Genomic DNA, 22,333 nt, shown 5'->3' with positions numbered 1-22,333 from the left:
CTATTTTTATAGTGAATGTATTTATTGTTCCATATGAAATACCTATAGGGTGAAAAGTTATGTTTTGCAAGCTAATAGCCATGCTGTCAGTGCTTGCCTATGCAAATCTGCTAACTTAATCAGGATTTTATCAACAGAGAAGTCACATTTTAATAGAAATTTGATACCACCAATCATGAGGATCCCCCTAATAATACTCAGTGGATTAATGAGGTAAATTCATGTGCTCCCTTGGAAAAAATAACCTATGCTATAGGAGGTAGCCCACAGCTTTTCTATAGGATATGGGATCCATGGATCACTTATATAGAGTCTTCTTAACCTTTCTAGGGTATTTACTTAATTATTACCACCATGAACTATACTACTGTAGTCTAACTAACTAAATAAATTATTTTAAAAAATATGTTTATGTTATTTTGTCTGTAACTTTACCTCTAGGGATGGGAAGAAGGCTGGGCATGTCTCTGTGTGGGAGTGGGAAGTGATGTGTATGTGTGTATATATGTATGTATATATTAAATGTTAAATGTAAGATAGATTTTTTTTGTATAATGGCACCGTTGTTATGTTTTGTTATGTTTGTTATGCTATGTGTGGGGAAAAAAAGGAATAAAAAGACTTTTCCAAGACTGCCATACTGTTGTCACTTTATAACTGTAAGTTGTGGTGTGGTTTTGTTCACCCTCTGTTGTCTGTGTTTGGAGTGAGTAAGGAGGGGTTTGTGTCTGGGTGGGAACCACCAACTCCAAAATAAAGATCACGTGTTGGCTTGGGTTTTTAAACTGCTAGAGGAAACACCGCCCCCCCGCGGAGCACGGCGGTATGGCAAAAATAACACCACTTAAGGACGAAACCATTCACTTCACAGCGATGGCGATGCAATCACTGATTTACCAAAAAAAGCTTGTGTAATTTTTACACTAAAGCTCTTAATATGGTTGAACAAACAAAATCGTTATTCTACCAAAACACAAATTATTATATTTTATCCTGTTACAGGCATTTTCTGTAATATATATGAGGCTTGTTTTGCTCCCCCGTGCAGTGAAAAGGAGTGGTTTGGTCCGATAGTATTGAAGGCAGAGCTGAAGAAGGGTTTGTTTTCACCGAGAGGAGGAAGAGGAGGAAGAAGAAGAAACCTCGCTGTGTTTCTCTGCTGCAGCACCAGTTTTTAAACAAACGGTTGTAACATTTATTTTATATATCTGGTTTGGTTGTCGGACAGCAGCTGTCTCAGCTCGCCATGGCTCTGTGTGGAGGTGTCGGAGCCATGGCTTTACCCAGCGAGCTCATCGTCCACATATTCTCCTTCCTCTCCGACCGAGACAAGCTCCGGGCCTCGGCCGTGTGTTCCCGCTGGAGGGAGTGTCTCTTCTACCCGGCGCTGTGGACCGAGCTCAAGCTGCGGATAGGCGGCGGTGGTGGTAACGGTGGAGGTGGCTCCGGAGAGACCCCGAGGCTGGAGTTCCTCATGCGGAAGTTTGGCTCCTTCGTGCGGGAGCTGCAGCTGGAGCTCGCCCCAGTGGAAGGCTACCTGAGTCCGCTGAACAACGAGCCGTCCTCCACCTCCACCTCCACCAGCAGCACCACCTCCAGCAGCAGCAGCAGGATGGAGCAGCCCGACAGCGACCCGCAGCTCTCCGAGCGATGGAGAGACGCCATGGCAACCTACCTGGACCAGGTGTTGTGTGTGTTCTCCAGCATCCGCAACAACAGGTACAAACCCTTACATTTTGCTCCCAAAAAATCATTTTCTGGGTGTCTTGTTTTTCTTCAATATTCAAAGAATTCGCATGAAACTTTTTAACCTTTTTTTTGTTGTAATTTCACAGTTTTTTGGTGCGTCGTCAGTAAGCTAGCAGCTAGCTAGCTTAGTTAGCTATAAACAAACCCTGACATTAGCAGTTACGTAATAGGGTCATGTCTTTGTGATGGAGTTACACAGCCAATATATCCTTATTATTAACAGTGTTTTATAGTTTACAGTCATCAAATCATCATGTCTTTGTGATGGAGTTACACAGCCAATATATCCTTATTATTAACAGTGTTTTATAGTTTACAGTCATCAAATCATCATGTCTTTGTGATGGAGTTACACAGCCAATATATCCTTATTATTAACAGTGTTTTATAGTTTACAGTCATCATGTCATTGTGATGGAGTTACACAGCCAATATATCCTTATTATTAACAGTGTTTTATAGTTTACAGTCATCATGTCATTGTGATGGAGTTACACAGCCAATATATCCTTATTATTAACAGTGTTTTATAGTTTACAGTCATCAAATCATCATGTCATTGTGATGGAGTTACACAGCCAATATATCCTTATTATTAACAGTGTTTTATAGTTTACAGTCATCATGTCATTGTGATGGAGTTACACAGCCAATATATCCTTATTATTAACAGTATTTTATAGTTTACAGTCATCAAATCATCATGTCATTGTGATGGAGTTACACAGCCAATATATTGTTATTGTTAACAGTATTTTATAGTTTAGTCATCAAATGATTATGTCATTGTGGTGGAGTTACACAGCCAATATATCGTTATTATTAACAGTATTTTATTGGTTCACAGTCATCAAATAATTATGTATTTTTGTTTTTCATTTCATTTCAAAAATGTATTTCGAACATGTAGAACACAATAAAATAAATAAAGAAAAAATAAAGAAAAATAATGATCATACAAACAAGTGGACAGTCAGAAACAAGTAGTATTTACATACAATGAATTATTATTATTATTATTATTATTAAATTGCCTTTTTGTTAGTTGACTTCGTAGTTTCACATATTACTCAACATCCTTCAGGAAAACTACAAAATAAGTTTGTTTTTTATTGTTGAATTTACATTTATTCATTTCATTTCTAAATTTATTTCGAACATGTAGAATACAAAAAAATAAAATAAAGAAAAAGAGAGTGATCATACCAACAAGTGGACAGTCAGAGAAAGTAGTATTTACATACAATGAAAAGCGTAAGAAAAATAACACTTGATGCCTTGATTTACATATTCAAAAAGGAGTGAGAAGAAGTATAAACTTATTTAATCCCATACCCTTCTCCATAAGTCAATTATTAATTATTAACCAGCTTCCTTATTGAGCCATACATATACTTTAATTAAATTTTCCTAAATTTGTCTAACTATAATTATTATTATTATTTATAATCATTCTAACTGTAATTATTACCTTTTATCTCTGTCATACAGAAATATTAATTAATTACTGATATAATTATCCTTATGTATGCTTCAGTGTCAAGTCAAACGCTCGTCTGCGTTTCTTTTGTTACCAGGTCTATTTTCTATGTTACATTGGGGGTCTTCATACCAGCAGATACAATGCAGCCCTGGTGGTGGCTAGAGAAGGCATTGTTGGCTGTGACTTGCTGATATCAGCACTGACACACACACATATACAGTGTATGTGTATGTGTATACACATTTAGCTCTGGTATGTCATTGCATACTGTTGAATGTAACCAGTTCAATTCAATTTGCTTTATTGGCATGACTGTCAGGTGAACAATATTGCTAAAGCGTCAATTCAATAATAAATAAACAATTTTTTAAAAAAAGAACAAAATAAAAACAAAAACATATATGTGTATATATATATATATATATATATATATATATATATATATATATATATATATATATATATATACACATATATATATATATATACACATATATATATATATATATATATACACATATATATATATATATATATATACACATATATATATATATACACATATATATATATATATATATATACACATACACATATACATACACATATACATACATACAATTCATTAAGCAAATTACAATATATAGATATTGCAATATATTGCAATATCAAAGGATAAATGTAAAAAAACAACAAACAAAAAAAAACATGAAGTGCTGCATACATAAATTCTATCCACTTGGCTAATTTCTGCTATGGGAGTTGCTATTCTGTAAAATGTTATTTTTGAATGTTAAGATTCCTGATTTCAGTGCAGAATTTCTCTTTATTATACCTTCTCCCACATTCTCTATTATTCTCTACAGTGCTTTGTGGTGTTGAAATAGCACCCATCCAATGCTGTGCAGTTCATGTCTTAGTTCTGCTGAGGGGGCTGAAACCTTTTTCTGTTGTCTAACTTCTTCTCATTGAGCAGTTTCCAATACTTTCCATTCACAAACCGACTGACGAACTTTTAGCCTGTGTCCCAGTTCCATGCTGGAAATGTGACAACGTACATAAATTCCAGTGTCTGTTTGCATACTGAACTTGCTTGATTTTTTTTTAATGTAGTGTTAGGTGTATCATCCCAGCCCTAAAAACAATCCACTATCTCCCGATTCAGTATTGCGATCGATAATATGATTTATTACAATTTTTGTTCACTTTTTTAACACTAGACCATGAGAAAAAGTTTAATCATACACTTCTAGGGACCTTTACTTTGTAAAATATCTAAATGAATACAGTAAAAATGTTGGATACTCAGCATGTCATTGTCAGGCATTGTTTATTATTTTTTTTCCAGCAACCCAAAAATCAAAGACTGAAGACATTTCCCTAACAAATTAGTGGTATTTTCTTTCTGATTTATAGGGGACATGTAATGTTTTATACTTCTGGTGAATATAATCCAATCAATCTTATTTCCATGTATGTATTTTGTACATAGTTCCCTTTGTTAACACTTTATTTTGAAAACTGGTCATAGTCACACGTGTATACTTCTGCTAACTTTGCCAAGTCCGACGCTCCCCAGTCAGCTTCATTCTTTTTATCCATCCATGGTCAGCTCCATCGGGGCCATTTGGATGCATATAACATAAATGTCAGTATATGGGTGCTCTACAGTTGTAGCGCCGGCAGATTTGACCACGGAGATGAGAGTGACAGCTGGCTTGACTGCACATTACGATTCCTGTCCATTACAAGAGTTAGCATGCAGCTTTAGCCATGATGTCTAGCTCTGCTTTTCCTGCAATGTGTGAAACCCAAAGTGTTTCCATAAGTTACTGTATGTGTAGTGTTTACCACTTTGGATTTAACATGTGAGGGTGCAGGTCGTATCCATGCAGACCCTCCGTCGTTTTCTACTTTTTCGTTTCGGCTCGCTGCAGTTTGTTTTGGTTGAAGGATTCGGAACGGATATGACGTCACGTTACTCAGACTACAACAATAAAAGCAGTAACTTCCTTTTACCTCCGCAAAGACTCAAATGAAGCAAATATATTGATTCTGGCATTAAAAAATGTATTTCAAAATAAAGAAAATGTTAAAATCGCGATGCATAGGTGAATCGATTTTCTTTTCCACCCCTAGAAGCTACTAGCACCTCAGAATTTGAACATTTAACAAGGTTGCATTGGTTGGTGCATGACTTGTATCATTTCCTGTCAGTACAAAATAATAAAGTGTGTTGGTTTCTTGTATACCAATGATGCCATGAAGATTAGTATTTAGTAGCATGTTGTAGTATGGAACTGGGATTCAGATTTAGTCTGTATGAGAACTGGATAGGAATCACTGCAGGCCCTGTGCAGTCAGACTGCCATGAGCAAACCAGCAACAAAAAATGTTGACTGGGCAAGTGAGTATTTTTAGCAGTATGTCCAAATGTGCCATACTCAGCTAATTATGTTATTTCTTTGCTGTTCACCATTTTTATCAATTCAAACGGGTTGAATAGCCACTGATAAGGACAACTGTCAGCTGTCATATCTAACTTAGGCTCCCATGTTATCAGGTGATGAAAAGTGAGTTTTTCGTACAGCTAACACTGGTCCAACTCCACTATATGTTAGAAATAATGAGAAAAGATAACTCATTGTTCCTGTACTGGCGGTTTTGCACACTAAGTAGTTGCACATGAGACTGCTGTTGGTTTCACTGCAGAGGCATTTTGTGAAGCTTAGCTCTCAGTTCATTTACAGGAAGCGGGCATCATCAAACATAATGCACACAGCACCTAGTAGGTAGACCTACGTCATGTGTGGCTGCACGGCACATACAGTATGTGCTTGATAATACTTTCCTACAAGTTGCATCAATGATTTTCCATACAACATTGTCAAAACAGATGCAGACTGTCTGTTTGGACTGCTTTTCAAAGCATCAACTTTTGGAATATAGTCTGCTGCGTGTTTGTTGGCAATCTGTTAGTATAACTGTTGTATTATGGACTCTAGACAGCAGTGCACCATAGTGCAAAGCAGCCATAATTCTGTCACGATAGGAGACGACCCAGCAATATAGAGAACCAGGGTTGGATTGCACAAAATGGCAACAGTTTGAGGTAAGAGGTAACACCCCCTCTTCTGACGTTGTTTGGATTGGAAATGGTTAAACTTAATCTCTAGTCTGACTACTATTTCTGCTTCTATGGAAAATTCCCAAGCACCCCTTATGCGCTCCATGTGATTCAACCAGATACACAATTTACAGCAGTAATGACTTCAACAAATGTTGACAGAGCAAACAGATGACAAGGAAGTCATCCATTTGACATAATTATGGTTAAATGCAAAGTCAGTCTGTTAACCCTCTGAGACCTACAATAGACCCGTTTTTGTCTTTTTTTAGGGGGGTACAGGGTTTCTTTAGGGGGATATAGCTAGTCAACATTAGATGTCACATAGAAGAGGTGTACATCATCTGAATATACATTAGGGATGGAACGGTTCAGGTAAATAATACGAACCATTCGGTTCGCTAGTCACGGTTTTGGGCGTGTATGAATTGTTCGATTCATTTGAAATAAGTTATGAGGCCGATTGTGTATTTTTTTCATGTAGAGTTAGTCTTCCGTTTATTGTCACTCTAGAAATCAAGGCCTATGGAAGGAGGCTGGGACACGGGTGGACATGGGTCTTGAGGTATGGGGTATAGCACATACGCAGTGTAACTGAAGCTGTGGTCGTGCGTTGCTATTGGCTCAATTTTGGCGAGTGCAGACCAGATTTTACTGCGCATGTGTTGTACCCCAAAGATATGACGCATTGATGAAGCGTGACCCCAGCCTCCTTCTCAGTTGGCACGGATGAGGTGCAGAGTGCGGCTGTCAGTCAGTTTAGGAAATGGCGAGTGGAAACAATAAAGTACAGGATCCACCAGCATTGTTTCGCTCTGCTGTATGGGAGCATTACGGATTTAGTGTTACCTATGAAGATGACGGGAAAAAAGTGGTGGACAAAACGGCGACTGTGTAAGCACTGTGCAACATGTGTGGTTTATGCCAGCGGCAACACTTCCAATATGATGAACCATTTATGAAGACATCACTCCGGTGTCCGTTGATAGCGCAAGGAGAAGAGACTCAGGTAGCAAAGAGCAACTCCTTCTCCCCGCAGCATTTAAACAGCCTCTACAAGCAGATTCAGACAGGGCAAAAAACGTAACTACAGCATTGGGTAGGTTCATAGTGAGAGTTATGCAGTCATGGAGGACGCTTGATTTCAGCATATGATTAACGTTACTTGAGCCGCGCTATACACTTAAGCAACATAGTAATTCCAGCAGCACAATCCCTGTAATGTGTTTTTATATTTATTCATTATTTTTAAATAACACAGTGGCACAGAAATCCAACTGTATTCCTTAAGCGTTTTCCTTAAGTGTGACCCCAAAACCGTGATATGAACTGAACCGTGAATTTTGTGAACCTTTTCACCCCTAATATACATATACATATACATATACATATACATATACATATGTATATATTTCTAACATTCTCTCTCTCTCATTCTCTAGAAACCTGCGGAAGCTGAGTCTGTATGGAGACACCTGCGTTCTCCAGCAGGAGGGCCTACTGGACAGCTCCAACCTGCACCAGATTCACCAGGGGGACAAAAAAATCAATGAGTAAGCCTGAGCATAGCAATATACATATCTGCTGAATGTCAGAAATGGTTAGATTCAGTATTTGTTTCTGTCCAGAGTGGTTACTTGCATTGTAAATCAAATGTATAGGACTACAACGTGATATTATATTGGTAATTGATTGAGCGCAGAACATGAATGGACAAAATAATATTGTCTTTTTGATATTCAGTGGATGTTTGTGTGTGGGTGTGGGAGAGTATTATCTACAAAATGGCACTGTTTGGATTTGGAAACAGTGTGTGTTGTTTGGTGTCTCAGAGGGATAATACATTTTCAAAATGGATAGATTTTCATAGGACAGTTTGTCATCATCCAGTCAGCGGGCACACAGCATCTCCAGCATCACCGCACCACAGCACACAACATTAAACACACTCACTGTGTGTGACCAGCTTTCTGTCAACACACTGATAATAAATAAATGAATAACGTAGCTTAGACCGCTGAGGTGCAGCAGGCTCTGTGGATCATAGTCTCTGAAGAGGGAGGGATTGTTTATAGGCTGAGAATCGCAAACAATGATGTAATGTTTGTTAAATAGTCCAGCATGCTAATAAGCTGTAGGGATGGGCAGTGATTGATTGACTTTATTGCTGGCAACGCCATTATCGATTCTGCATATCGGTCCGATTCCTTATCGATTCCTCATTGATTCCTCATCTATTTTCTGTGTGGAAAAAAATGTAGGCCTACACATGTTTTCAGCATCAACGCAGCTGTTTTATTATCTCTGAGTTTGAACACAGTGAAGAATATCTGCATAATAACATTTGAACATGTTAAATGGTAAATAGACTTGCATTTATTATACAGTGCTTTTCAAGTCTTCCAACCATACATTCATACACCGATGGTAGAGGCTGCTATGCAAGCTGCCAACCTGCCCATCAGGATCTAATCCAAATACTCATTCACACACCGCTGGCACAGCCTTAGGGAGCAATTTGGGGTTCAGTATGTTGCCCTAGGACACCTCGACATGCAGACTGGAGGAGCCAGGGATCAAACCGCAGATCTTCGGATTGGTGGGCGACCCGCTCTACCTCTAAGTCACAGCCGCCCCTAAAACATATTACAATAGGTATGCAAAACTTAATGATAAAATAAACAATTCTTCCTTAGAAAAATAGGCATGCCTTGTAACATTTAAGTAAATTATATTACTCGTTTTCAACAGGAAATAAGCTTAAACCAAATATAAAATTAGCACATAAAATCAACAATTCTTCTGCGGAAAAATGAGAAAGGGCTCAAACCTTTCTACAAATTTTGTGACTGCACGGTGACATTCGTTGACCCTTTCTTCGCTCATTTTCCCTCCCCGTGCAGCGAGCATGAAAGGGTTTTGCTGGCTTGGAGCTGATAAGCGAGTCGAGCAGCTGGCTGTAGCCTCAGAGCTATCTGTAGCAACAGTCTGATTGTCATGGATGACATGAGAGAATATTTGTACAGCATTCGTTTTCATTTAGGTTCTTAGTCACAGAAAAAATGTGCAAAGCCTGTCTACGTGGCGCTAATGTTGTTATAACAGGATATTTACCCTCGGTAACGGACATGCTGCTCGCGTAATCATGGTTTCATTCTAAGATTTCGGATATACTAAAAAATCTCATTGTGGTTTTAGCGTACTAAATAGCATGTTAGTATGGAATTTTGGACACAACCTTTCTTGTTGCAAGTTTCCAGCTGCGTAGTCGTAGATGCAGACGCAGAGTTTGGCGTCATGACGCATGATTTTTTTGTAACTGTCAGAAAAGCATGCCAGCATTGATAACCCGTGAGGCGTACAATTCTGATGGATTGGACAATTTGGAACAGCAATCAGACAAACTTTATATCTAGGGTGCAGCCTCCAGCTGGGCACTGGAACCCAGTAGGAGCCAGTAAATAATTTTTTGCATCATGGCTACAAGTGTGTGACTATTTTCCCCCTCACTACATTTATGTACATATATACTGTATGTGTTTCAGGGTACTTAATTTGGGGACCCATTTCAACACAAACAGCCCATTGATCCAGAACAGTATACAGATTATTGCCAATTTTGATGGGCTACCTTTTTGTATCACAAGTATTTATCATTCATAGCAACCAGTGTGGGTTTGTTGTGCAACTCAGTGGTAGTGAGGTGGGTGGCATCACATGAAAATGTGATGTCAAGTCATACCTTCAATGTTGTGCTTTGTAAAACAGGTCTGGAGGATTCGGCACAATCTTGATGATGTCAAACTGTTTATGAACATCAAATTCGCCAAATAAAGAATATTTTGTCGTGGCCTTGGACATTTTCTCGACACACAGTTTAATGTGGTGAAATGTTCTGTTTGCTTTCGTTACGTTTGTTATATAAAAGGATAAAAATATTAAATTTTTTCAGTGCAGTGTTTTTCTGTTACATGTCTTTCTCTTTGCACAAATGTATATCTTCAGCCCGTTTTTCCTTCTTCACTCGAGGTTTATTTTTAGTATGAAACTTGTCTTCGATTTGATTTGAACTGGCATACACAGCTCACATTGTGTTTTGAATTTAACGTGCAGGAAGCTGTAGTCATGCAGGTAAAGTGTTTTGAAGCTAATTCTCTTCTCCTCCACTGTGCTCTCTGCAGAATCCAGCAGTTGTTCATGGAGGTGTTGTCTAACAGCAGGCAGCTGAGATGGTTGTCCTGTAGCTTCATGCTGGGCCTAGTGACTCCCTGCTCCTTAGCCTGCCTGTCAAATCCTTCAGCTGAGACCCTGCAGCACCTCAGTTTACTGGACCACCAGCTGGGTATGTGTTGGTGGGATTCTTCTGGATCTATTTGTCTTCCATTAAAAAAACAATTGGATTATATTGGTTTAAGTTTTATAAGCGTTAAACCCATAGATATTAGAGATGTTGATAATTAACCATTAACCGACAATACGAATTTTTACCGATTTAATGATCAGTTAAACAGTGATGAATGATGTATTTAATCTGTTTATGCATCGAAAAAAAATCTAAATTTTTTATAATCATAGTTGTATTATGTTTGTACAACTTGTAACCTCTCCTGAATTTCCCTCAGGTCCCCTCATCTCGCCATCAGAGATGGATCGTCTATCTAATCTTCATTCTCTGGCTCTGGATTTCTCTGATTTGACATCTGAGCTTTGTGGTCTGCTTGCATCTCCACGCCGAACTCCACTGCATCGCCTCTCCCTGCTGCTCAACGGCGCCGCCCTGGAGTTCAAACCATTAGAAGGGACTGCTTCAGAGGATGACTGGAAGGCACTGGTAATGCAACATGTATTTTTGTATTCTTCTGAGTTTCTGAGTCTTGTTGGCCCCTCTGCCAGAAAAATGATTCCAGGACAGCCTTTTGCTCAATTTGATGACAAGATGTTTGAAATCCCTTACGCCAACAACAGCTACATTTTGATCTCAGCACTGCTGCCTCCATCTTTAAATAAGTGCATGCCTCCATGTATACATCCGTAAAATATACCTGTTCCTCCCCAGATTCGTGTGAGTGCCAACCTGCGAGTGTACATCATGGCCCTGGAGGTCGACAGCTCGGAGCTCCTCAGGGTCCTAAAGCCTAGCCTTCCTCTTGAGCGCCTGCATCTCGACAGTTACGGCACACTGGTGACCGACGCCACGTTGGAGCTCATCTCTCAGCAGTACAACAAAACGCTGACTCACTTCCTGCTCCTGAGGGATGACCCCGACTTCCCTGACCTCAGCATCAATCGGAACGAAGACCCATTGGTCCTCCTGGCATGGAGATGTACTCAGCTGGCTGTTCTGGTGATTCATGGTGAGTTCAGCTTGTTGTTTTCGGGGATGTACGGTAAGGTGACTTCAGGTTCATTCGGGTCTGTGCTGGGCCAACCTTATGATGGCAAATACAAGTGGTTGTAGTGGTTACATATACAGTATAAATTGGTTCAGGCTTGGTTGGAGTGATCTGAACGGTTTCAGACTCAACTGGGTTGGAAGCCAAAATCAATAGTACTGACTTTAAATCTGATACTTAATTGCTTAAATCACATGTTACTACAGGGCTCCAGACTAACGTTTACATTGGTTGCACTGGTACGCCTAACTTTTTCATTTAGATGCACCAGCACATGATTTAGGTGCACCCAAAATTTTTCACTGCGTCTTTTGGCACTGCAATAATACATTTTAAGCGTTTTGTCAGTTCTCATAGGCCTACACTAGGGATGTCACAATACCAGAATCCTTTTGTGAATTTGCCCCTCAGTTGTTACAGTTAGCACACAGTTGCCTATTTACACATCCAGTAGACACAGAGATACATTAGCATTCATTTGAAGCTGTGTTTCTGGCCTCCTGATGGATTTCAATCCAATATTCACTCTCCTTTTAGCTCCGTTTTGCTCTCCACCAACTCCTGAGAAAAATATTTAGCTCGTTAGCTGCTAAATGCTATGTTCCTAAGTTAGTCACTAACATTGTTGTTCTGGTGTTTGGTGCTGTGCAGGCAGCATGCAGTGGGTTTATTTTCAATGCAAACCACTTCCTGCTGTGTTTGGAAGCAAAGCTGATTAGAATGAAACAAATCTTGTGGTTGCTGGCAGCCAAAAAGCAAAGACATGAGCGGAGGATAACTGCAGAGTTGGGTGGTTATAATCTGTGGGTTTGTCACAATGTGAGACATCTTACAATGTTGCACAACATTACACATCATTTTATTAGGTTTGCTCATTTTCAATAGCATGTTTTAGAATACAGCACACCAGTTGGTTTATACATTGCAATTAATATTCCTGCCTTGCCATTTACAGGAATTGTGTTTGTCTAGAAGTAGGTCAAAGGAATCCCAAACCTCATGACTGTAAATTCCCAACCATTATATCAGCATCGCCCTGTCAGGGTTTATTTCACAACAGTGACCCGCTAGCTGTACATTATCGCATATTACACAGCGACTTACTTAAGAAATCAATAATTTGACACAAAATCGGTCTGCCAGAGTCCGACATCAGAACTGCGCCCATAGCAACGGTCTGCTATACATAGTGACGGTCTGCTATAAAGAAATAACAGACCGTAGAACGCTGTGATTGACCAAGCAGAGTTTTTAACAAAGCTGTGTAATAGTGTCCTGTGTAGTATCCTTAATATTGGTGTGATTAGTCCAACCTCGCTGAACACATCTCTCTCTCTGTAGGTTACACTGTTTGGTCCCATAATTTGGTGGCCATCTCTCGTCTGCGAGGCTCCAGCCTCCGCGTCCTGACCGTCTCAGAGGAGAGCATCGACTTCGATCCGGACCAGTCGGTGTGCATGGAGGGCGACCCGGTCCACAACCTGGTCAAGGAGGTTTCCCTGGGCCTCGGCCGTGTCTGGCACCCTTGCCTGGATTCCAGCCTGGTTCTGTCCGAACCCACCCAGCACTTCCACCGCGAGCTGCACACCTTCAGCATGGGCATGTAAGGCAGGGATGGCAAGTCCAACACGTCACAGCCTAAAGTGTGTCAAGACCAGGCCAGACCAACCAAAAGTCAACTCAGACAGCTGAACCAGGCAAAATGCAGACCTAAGTGAGAAATCTGAACTGAGATCTTAAAAACAATCCGTGAAACACATTTATATGAACTGATGTGAGCTGATTGTTTTTATTTTACTTTTATTTTTTGGGGTTTCTCTCGCAGGGGTTTTAGCACACAATCAAGTCCTAACATTTTCCAAATGATTCCCCGTTTTCTTGCTTTGCCTCTTGATTATCTAGTTAGCCAGTGACTTGGAAAAACAGATTCAATCTTTGATGTTTTAAATACATTTTCCAATTGAGAATATCCCTTTTTAAAACTAGATATTCTAATTAAAACTTGACATTCATTCAGTTTGAAGTCATACCAATCTGTAGTCCCAAGACTTGAGTCATGACCATTTTTTTATTCGTCTGCTAAAATGGGTGACACCGCTGCTTCAAAAGCCCTCCTGTCTGGCATGGCCCAGTCTGGTCTGGTCTTGATCGACATGTATTCAGAGCTCGATGTCTCTCTTTCACCTTAATAACCTCCAGAGCCTCTGTATGACGTAACTCTGATTTATTTTTATTTTTTTCTTTGACTGATTTTCATCTCTCCCTGCTCTGTGTATAATCTTGTTTTTCCTGTGTGGTGGTTCCCTTGCCTGTATAGGCGTTGTGTGTATTTAAATAAATACAGATGTATTATTATCCTGCTCACAGCTAGAACAGGACAGGCAGGCGGGTTGAGTGATGGACCAGTGGGGTTTAAGAGGGGGGGGGGCGGGGGGGATGCTTTAGTTGTGAACATATTTTTCTTTTCTTTCTGTTTTAATTTTTAAACCTTTGCTCTTTGTCGGTCTGTCTGTCTCCTCCACTCAAGCAAACGTTGGAGTTTGTAAACTAACCAATCAATCACTTCCTGGGTAACACAACCATAGCTGCTTTTTCTGTTGCTCTGAAAGAGCACTTTGTGCACATGTCCATTAGTTCGAGAGCCTTGGCGGCAGGGTGGGAATCTCCACTGTAGTGTGGCTGACTGTGGCAGGTGCTAATCTGTTTTAATGCTGTTTTCAGCAGTGCTATGATTCAGATTTATGATCATTTGTAAATGGTTTTATTAAGGGTTTTTGAGCCCCTTACCGATGGTGTTATGGAGAATATTGTTACACGCTTGCAGCCAACACACTTCCCGCCCTGCTCGCTTGTCGACTTTTCGAGAAACCTCGCTAGTCGATTTAAATAGGGAGCCTCGTCTTCCGACCGACAGTCAGAGTCGAACTATAGCGTTCAGCCCGTCACAATACAACATACCCCTGCTCTGTTCTATCTTGATCTTTAGTGAGCTTGTAGTAAATCTTCTCTGCACCTTTGTTATATATTCAGGATGAATATGTGGCCGTACACATGCTGCATTTTTTTGCGCCCTCAAATCAATTGTTGTCAATGTAGACGCACTCGAACACAAGAGCGAGGCCATCGCGACGCACAAGCATTCCCAGGCGCCTATTTTTCAAGGCGCAGAATATACACAGTTCAGCTTTTGGAACACTGCACCGCATGTCATGTGACCAAGAATAAGGAATCACAGCCGGCAGATATCTTTTCTTTGCTTCCGTAAATATCAGTCTACATTAAATATATGGAGGAGGAATTAATCATTTTAGAGCTTTATGATCTGTCCCACGGACTGTTTTACTTGCTTCACCCTTTCCGTCCGATGACATCACAACATCAGGTTGAAAGGTCAGCTAGACTGACACAGGGAAATCGAGCAGTAAAGCTACTGTGAGGGCTTGACGATGCTGGAAAATCCATTTATCTTTGTTTTGACTGAGTTTAGTTCAGAGGCTTTTACTGCTAAATTATCGCAACTTCATTATCGTCATTGCAGCGCACAGATTTTGGTTGCTTAGTAACAGCAAGAGTGCAACCTCCAAAGCACCTTGGTTAAAGGATGAAAGTGGCACGGCTGGCATTTTCCATGTGTTTTGATGCGGCATGTGTACGGCCCCTATAGTTGCCTTTGCTCTCCTTTTTAGAGGTCATGACTTTCTGACTCACTGGTTCCAGAGCCCTTTTGAATTGAAAATATCAAATTATGAAGTCAATGAAAAGGAGTGTGTGTCATAATATGAAGGGCTCTGAGATTAAAAAAAAAAAATCCTTCAAATATTTCTGCATTGTTCTAAAGAGGAATTAGGTTTTCAGTCCATAATGCCATATTTATATTTGAGAAATCTCTTTGACTACGTCCAAATTATTGCCATGCAAACAAACGCAGTATTCTGTAGGCACAGCTTTCCCTACGGTGGCAAATACCAAACCCAGGTTTTGCAGCAATTTCGTAGGCAGGAACAATTTTTTCTCAATGACGGATTTCTTGTTTTTGGGTAAAACATTTCACGATAAAGAACCAGGAAAAGAAAAGGATGCACTGAATGTAACTTATTCTGTTGGCCAGTCAGGTGTTAGTGTTTTATTTTGAAGGCCTGCTGTATAGCTATATTTGCCTCAGAAATGTGGCAGATGCATATCTTGCCACAACAGCTGCTGAATAAAAGCATTTGGACATTGTAGGTTCCACTGGCAGCTGGTTATGTTTTTGAGAAGTGGCACCAACAGCACAACAAGGTTTTGGGTCTAAACCTTTCAGCGTAGGCTTTTAACATCGCTATGACCAGGACAGCGGTGGTGATGATGTCGAGTAGGGTGTGTGAAACAATCAGTTAGTGTGAGATATTGTTTTTTTTTATTTTATTATTATTTCCTCTTGAGTCACAGTTGCCTTGGAAACAGCCCCTTGTTTTCCGGATACAGTTGTTGTTGTTGTTATTAATGATGTTTATCTTGCCATCTGATAAACCCTCGCTCCACCTCGGTTGGGGGATCAGTAAACCTAATCATACATTTGTTTTCAAAGATTAAGGTTGATGAAGAGTAAAGGATGGCAAAAACCAGTCTGCTCATTGCACATGTTTTATATCTCAGTAGACGTTGCGGGGGTCGGAGAGCGGCTGAAGGGAATCCATGCTGTCGATGGACGACCTGCTGGGCCCAATTAATGTCTGAACTGAATGTAGTCAAATGACTTCCTGCCTGGCACAGTGGATCTTGCCCTGCTATTCTACTGGCTGTGTTCCTCAGGCTTTCATTAACTAGGGTGAAGGCATGACTTTGATTGAACCATAGTCGCTTTTATTTTGAAAATTACGGGGGGGGGGGAGGTTGCCTTTGCCCTAATGAATGAAATAAATGTTATTCAGGCTCTGTGGAAGTACGAGCATGCCATGGTCAGGGCTCAAGCCGACCAAAATATCTTGTGCTCAACACAAATTGTGCGTATGACCAGTCGATATCTGGGCCGAGTATGGTTACATCTGATGCTGCTGAATGGTTATGACAGCTGTGGTTCACTGTTTCTAGAGCTGAGTTAGGATTCTACCAGGGAAATCAGAGTTAGGCTGGGCTGTCGAGCACCTAACTTTCCGAAAGTAAATGCTGTCGACTAGCCGTTGTTACCTCCCAAAATGGCTTCAGCTCTCTTGTTTTGCACACCGTGGCGCTTTAGAGGTCGGGGGCAATGGCATTGCAGACTGTGAAGGTCCATATCAAGGTCTGTCGTTTACAAGGTTGACCTGCGATTTATTTATTTTTTCCCCCATGGACTGATATGGATCCAGAGTTATACAGTATGCCTGCTTGGTTCAGAATGAATTGGTCCCAGTGGTGGGCCTGCGGTTACCAAATGTTTGCTCATCTGTTAAGGGACCTTGATGGTTTAGCCATGATAATCTTTCCAGTCCTTGGTCCACATCTCAGGATAAATGCACTCTGGTACCAAGAGTTTCTTTTAAAGGCTGTATATAGAGCTGCACACTCCAACACTCAGAGGGGATAGCAATGCTAACATAACACATTCAGACCAAAATATGTTGGTTTTTTATCTTATCTTCTTCCTCTCCCTCCTCTGATTTTGTTTTTTCCTCTCATCTAATTTTTTTAGAGCTCAACTTTGCTCTTTTGTGTGAGAGATTTAAGCTGTTATAGGTTAGTATTGTGAATAGACATCACCTGCTACGGAGGGAATAAAATCAATCTACAGTGGAATGTAATTTCAAACTAATCCGCGCTGAGCAAATGGATTTTTACAAACTTATTTTAAAATGCTGATGTTACAAACTCCACCCTCACCCACCCATGTGTGCTTCCTCCTCTGGTTCCTGTCTTCTTTAATCCCCACGTTATTGGCTCCACACTAGAAATCAGATCGCACTTTTTGAGGCCGTCCAATTTAGCCCCTTGTGGCTCACTTTCTGTCCAGAATAAAAGCAGAATATGGTCAGCCCGAGTAGAATAACATTTTCATTTAACTATAATATTCCCAATTGGAAAATGTCTAAAAAGTGCTGTTGTAATTGTGAATTTCCCTCTCATACACTCATGAAAAAAAGTCTTCCTTTATGGAGACTCCAGGACAAGTTCATGTTTTGACCATTTTTTGTGATTATAGAAATATTTCACAATCACAAAAATCCAGAGAGAAATATTATGTCGACATTATGCATGACAACAGAAAAGCTTTCCAAAACAATGTCTTCTTTGTTATATCTTGTTCTTTCTTCGACAAAAGAAACCCCAAAATCGTAGTGAAGATGGCGCGGAAAGAGCTCTGTGTTGTCGTTGCAAGGAGAGAGAAGAGGCGAGACAAAGTTCTTTGGCGAAATAAGCAACAAACAGCATGGCAGAGCATTTCGAAAAACTCCTATCAGTGGGAAAAACGACTTCTCCCCAATCGATTTGTATCATCACCAATGGCTAAATATTGAGCCATTTTGTGCCTGGAAGCTTCTGGAGTCTTTGACTGTGTTTCAAACCTCTGCTCTCCCCAAGTTACGTTGTTTGTACAGTAGTTGTTGCTGTGATTGTTAGTTCACTCTTTTAGGGAAGCAGCATTAGAAGCTACAGTAGCTAGGGTTTCAGAACATGCTTTCAGCACACACGTGTTTTAATTTTCTCTTGGAGCGTGCCTGTATTTTCTGCGCAAGTTTTCATGTAAGCTTTCAAACCCAGTAGAAATGTGTGATAGTGTGACTGTGTGTGAACAAGTTGTCAGCAGTGCAGCCGTCATATGTCTTCTGCATTCAAGTGTGTGTGTGTGTTTGTGTGTATTTAAGGGGGGGAGGCTTGCTCATGTTCAGCAGTGTAGTCTTATCATTTCTACTACAGCAGGAAACAGCAACAGAAAATCCTTCGTTCTCAGGGTACAATCGGTTTTCAAAAAGAGGAGGAGGGAAAGTTACAATAGCTCAGGCCTCTAGCTCACTCATATGAATAGTAGGAGTCACTGGATCTGTTCTCCTCCCTTGATGTGTTGTTTTTAAGCTGCCAAAGACCACAGTGGAACAGACCTAACCCAGACACAAGTCTATCTGAAGTGCCCATGTACACACACACTGGCAGGAGGCTGGTCCAGTATTCTTTACCTACTCTACACCTCCTTCTATTCTCTCTTTTTCCTCACTCGTAGTGGTTCCACTCCACTCTTGGTTTCTTCCCCTGACTACTAGCACTCTGTTGATATACTATGGACCATACTATGCTGGACCAGGTAAAATGTCTCGTTTTGTGGTTGGCGTGAAAAGAGACCAAAGCAGACCCCGTGCCCAAACATTTGGCCAATGTCGTGTTAGTGGCTGCAACCAATATTGGTGGTATAGGAATGAGTCCTAAAACCCGAAAATGAGTACGCATTTTAGCACTCCCGGTTCCCTCGTCTGGAAGTCAATGGGTTTTTAGTTAGATGCCTGAAATAAGGTCTGCGGTTAACAAAATCTGAAAACTTTTTAACGTTTTGTTCTATGACATAAAATATATCAATAAATAACCCCACTCGTGAATTTTGAAGCCTTCATGTGTCTTAAAAAAAGGCGGTTGCTAACAAGTGGTTAAACGAGACTACTAAATGTCATCGCACCAACTCGTCCGCCTTTACAGCCTCGTTGTGTGTACTTGCACTCACGCAACTGTGGCGAGGTTCGTTTAAAGCCTTAACGTTAGCTTTTTACTTCTGCCGATTGCATTCACGCTTCAAAAATCATAAAAGTGCATTTGTGGAGATTATCTTGCTGAGCAAAATGTGTAAGTATCATAAACGTGTGTTTGCCACAGAGCTTATTTTCTGCATTAATCCAAAACTCAATGGAAAAATCCCATCGGCTTTTAGTCGTGGGGGAACCCAGGACGATGCTAACTTCCTGGCTGGCCTTCAAAAATACATCATCCCTGGAGCACTCTATGTCCAGAAATGTAGGATTTCACACTAGCTGTATAGAATGTGTGTGTGTTATGGAAGGCACAGTTGGATATATATATATATATATATATATATATATATATATATATAACCAAGCAGCGTCGTTGCACAAATGTGGCCAAATTCCTATCTGTTGATGGCACTAAGGGTCCACACTGCATGTTGCTGATAATAGAGCAAAACAAGGCCGTTCTAGTCCAGTGCAGTATGCTTCTATAGTGTGACAGAGGCTAAAGCAGAGAGGTCTAGCCACCATATTCCTCTCTCTCTCTTTTTTTTCCCCCCCATCACCTGTTTCACTGTGAGGAGTGAGTGAATGTACAACTAAAGGCGAGGAGGACGAGGAGTTTGGTTAAATCTCAGAACACGTCGGGGACTAAACACTCCCTCAGATGCTTCCTGAAGCTACTTTCTGATAGATTGTGGCTTTTCGGCTGGGACTACAGGCCAGCGTGCCTGATCTGATACGTTGCATGGCAAGCCTGTGTGGCCAAGGTCAAATTTGACTGGGAGTGTTTGTAGTCCCGGGCTTTTTGGAGCTGTTAGGTGATTTTGCTGCTAGAGATCTGCTAGGAACAGGACATTCCAGATGGGGGTCGCTCAGGCCATCTGACTTGCAAACAGTTTACTACGTGGTGAAAATGTCTGCATGAGAATTAGACTCTATATAAATATATACTATATATTTTTTTTACTTTAAAAAATGTTTTCGAAGAGAATCGGGGACGCAGCTAGTACCAACTAGTCACACCAGATTACCAGCTGGTCTGAGCAAGAGTGGAGGTGTGACGCCATGTGGAAGTGGTTATATTTAAAAAGTGTGTCGCTCTTTCAAAGGTCGACTGTGTTCCCAACGTGTGTTATCTGCTTTCACTTTGACGCTACAGCATCCCAAGGCCGTTTTTTGGGGACTTTTTTTTGTGTCCGGTACACAAAAAATCACAAATGTGAAAGCAACTTACACTGACTGTGTGTGCTAAATATAAGAACTAGTTTCTCTTACCATTAAACTGACTTAGTTTCACCCATTAGATCAATCTGCCAGGTGAAAGAGCATCACAATACAGTAAGAGGAAGTCAGTCTGTGTATTTAGTACACACATGAATGCACACAGAAGTCACAGTAGGCACCTGGAGTCTGGGCTGGACTTATTTATACACCATATGCAGACAGAGGTTTGTGTATGACACACAGCTAGCAGAGCCTTGTTTTTAATGCCAGTTTAAAATGACAGGTTCCAAGATGAGGCGTCAGTTATTCAGGAGACCATTACCAGCAGTTACTGTACATTGATGTGGTCGCAGCCAGTTCAATCTGCCCTTTTGACCTGTTTTATTTTGTTTGATTTCCAGTTTTTTTTTTTTTCTGTGCTCTTTATATGCATTCATAGAGAATATCCTGGAAGATATCAGGACCCCTGTGGCCTGAGGGGTAATTGAATCCACAGAGCTGGCCTCTAAAGTCGTCCATCTGAGACAAGTTGGCCTCGACAGCTTATTAAAACTGTTGCGATCTTAGAGCTGTAGACATACAGGGATGTGGGCACATCTGTCCTAACCAGGCCCATATACTGTATACAAAGAGTTGGGTTTGACACTTCTGTGCTAATAGCCAATACTAATACCACTGACATGGACAGATGTGTGTTATTTTAGTACCAAAGCAGCAGACTGTGTCAGATCTGCATCAAGTCTGAACGGGGCTCAGAGCCACAGGCAGACACGACCAGTTTCATTTCCACTTTGATCATTGCTCAGACTCGATGCCAGCTTGAGAGTTTGTAACGTCGACTCTCGGGATGTTTGCAATGTTTTGGAAAGTCTACTTTAAAATAGCTGTAGAAAAGAGGTAGTAAGGGGCCATGTTTCTGAAAGGATTACCATTAAGAGACAGGGTTTCCCTCATCCCGATGTGAGATTTCAGACGCTTCCTGTATTTGTTTTAAGTTTTTTTACCTAAATACTAAGACCATAGACTACTACCAGACTTTCAATAGGCTCACATAGGGCTGGACTCGTGCAGGAATGTGAAGAATCTCGTTAACATCCTGATATATGCTTCTGTTACTTGGAGGAAAAACACTGGATGTGCATTGCACTGGTATAAAATCAGTCCTGTGTAACAGATATAGATAGATGTGTATAAGGCTAGATGATATAATCTCAGCGGACGGAAGGTTTACTCTGAGAGCCTTAGAGGAAGTTTGGATTCTCCAGTTTAATTTCAGCCATAGCTGACCTGAAAACTGGTTTTCCAGCCAGCTTATGATGATGATGATCTCGGTGATATTAAGGGTATTATCACATACCTGCCACATTGCATATCTAGAGAAGAAACAACAAAAATGGCACTGATAGCATAACCTGGCCAAACTCTGTCAGTAGCCGGGGTGCATACACCCTGGAGGTCGGTGTAGCGCCCGGCTATATCAAGGAACTGATAGATATTCATGCTCAGTGTCAGCCAACTATCTTCATTTAGATCTCAGCTACTGTGGCTCTGATGTTTCTGGCTGCGAAACAAAGTCTTTCTTGTCAAGTCTGGAGAGCCAAAACCTCCTAATTAGCCAGGCAGGCAGGCCTGCTGCCCAGTCCAGCCGCACAACTATGCAAGAGGAATG

The 22,333-nt window shown here is 40.7% G+C and overlaps 1 protein-coding gene across 1 annotated transcript; it reads left to right on the top strand.

Moving 5' to 3' along the window:
• The first annotated feature begins 1,088 nt into the window (after nt 1-1,088).
• Nucleotides 1,089-15,544, top strand: LOC119504512 (F-box only protein 33). Its single transcript, XM_037796680.1, has 6 exons — nt 1,089-1,719; nt 7,802-7,912; nt 10,541-10,701; nt 10,982-11,190; nt 11,416-11,713; nt 13,094-15,544. The coding sequence occupies exons 1-6, from the start codon at nt 1,247-1,249 to the stop codon at nt 13,357-13,359; spliced, it is 1,518 nt and encodes a 505-aa protein (XP_037652608.1). The 5' UTR covers nt 1,089-1,246; the 3' UTR covers nt 13,360-15,544.
• The last annotated feature ends 6,789 nt before the right edge of the window (nt 15,545-22,333 follow it).

This window comes from Sebastes umbrosus, chromosome 16, assembly GCF_015220745.1.
Source record: "Sebastes umbrosus isolate fSebUmb1 chromosome 16, fSebUmb1.pri, whole genome shotgun sequence".
Taxonomy (NCBI): Eukaryota; Metazoa; Chordata; class Actinopteri; order Perciformes; family Sebastidae; genus Sebastes; species Sebastes umbrosus.
This window is presented reverse-complemented; position numbering and strand designations above follow the sequence as displayed.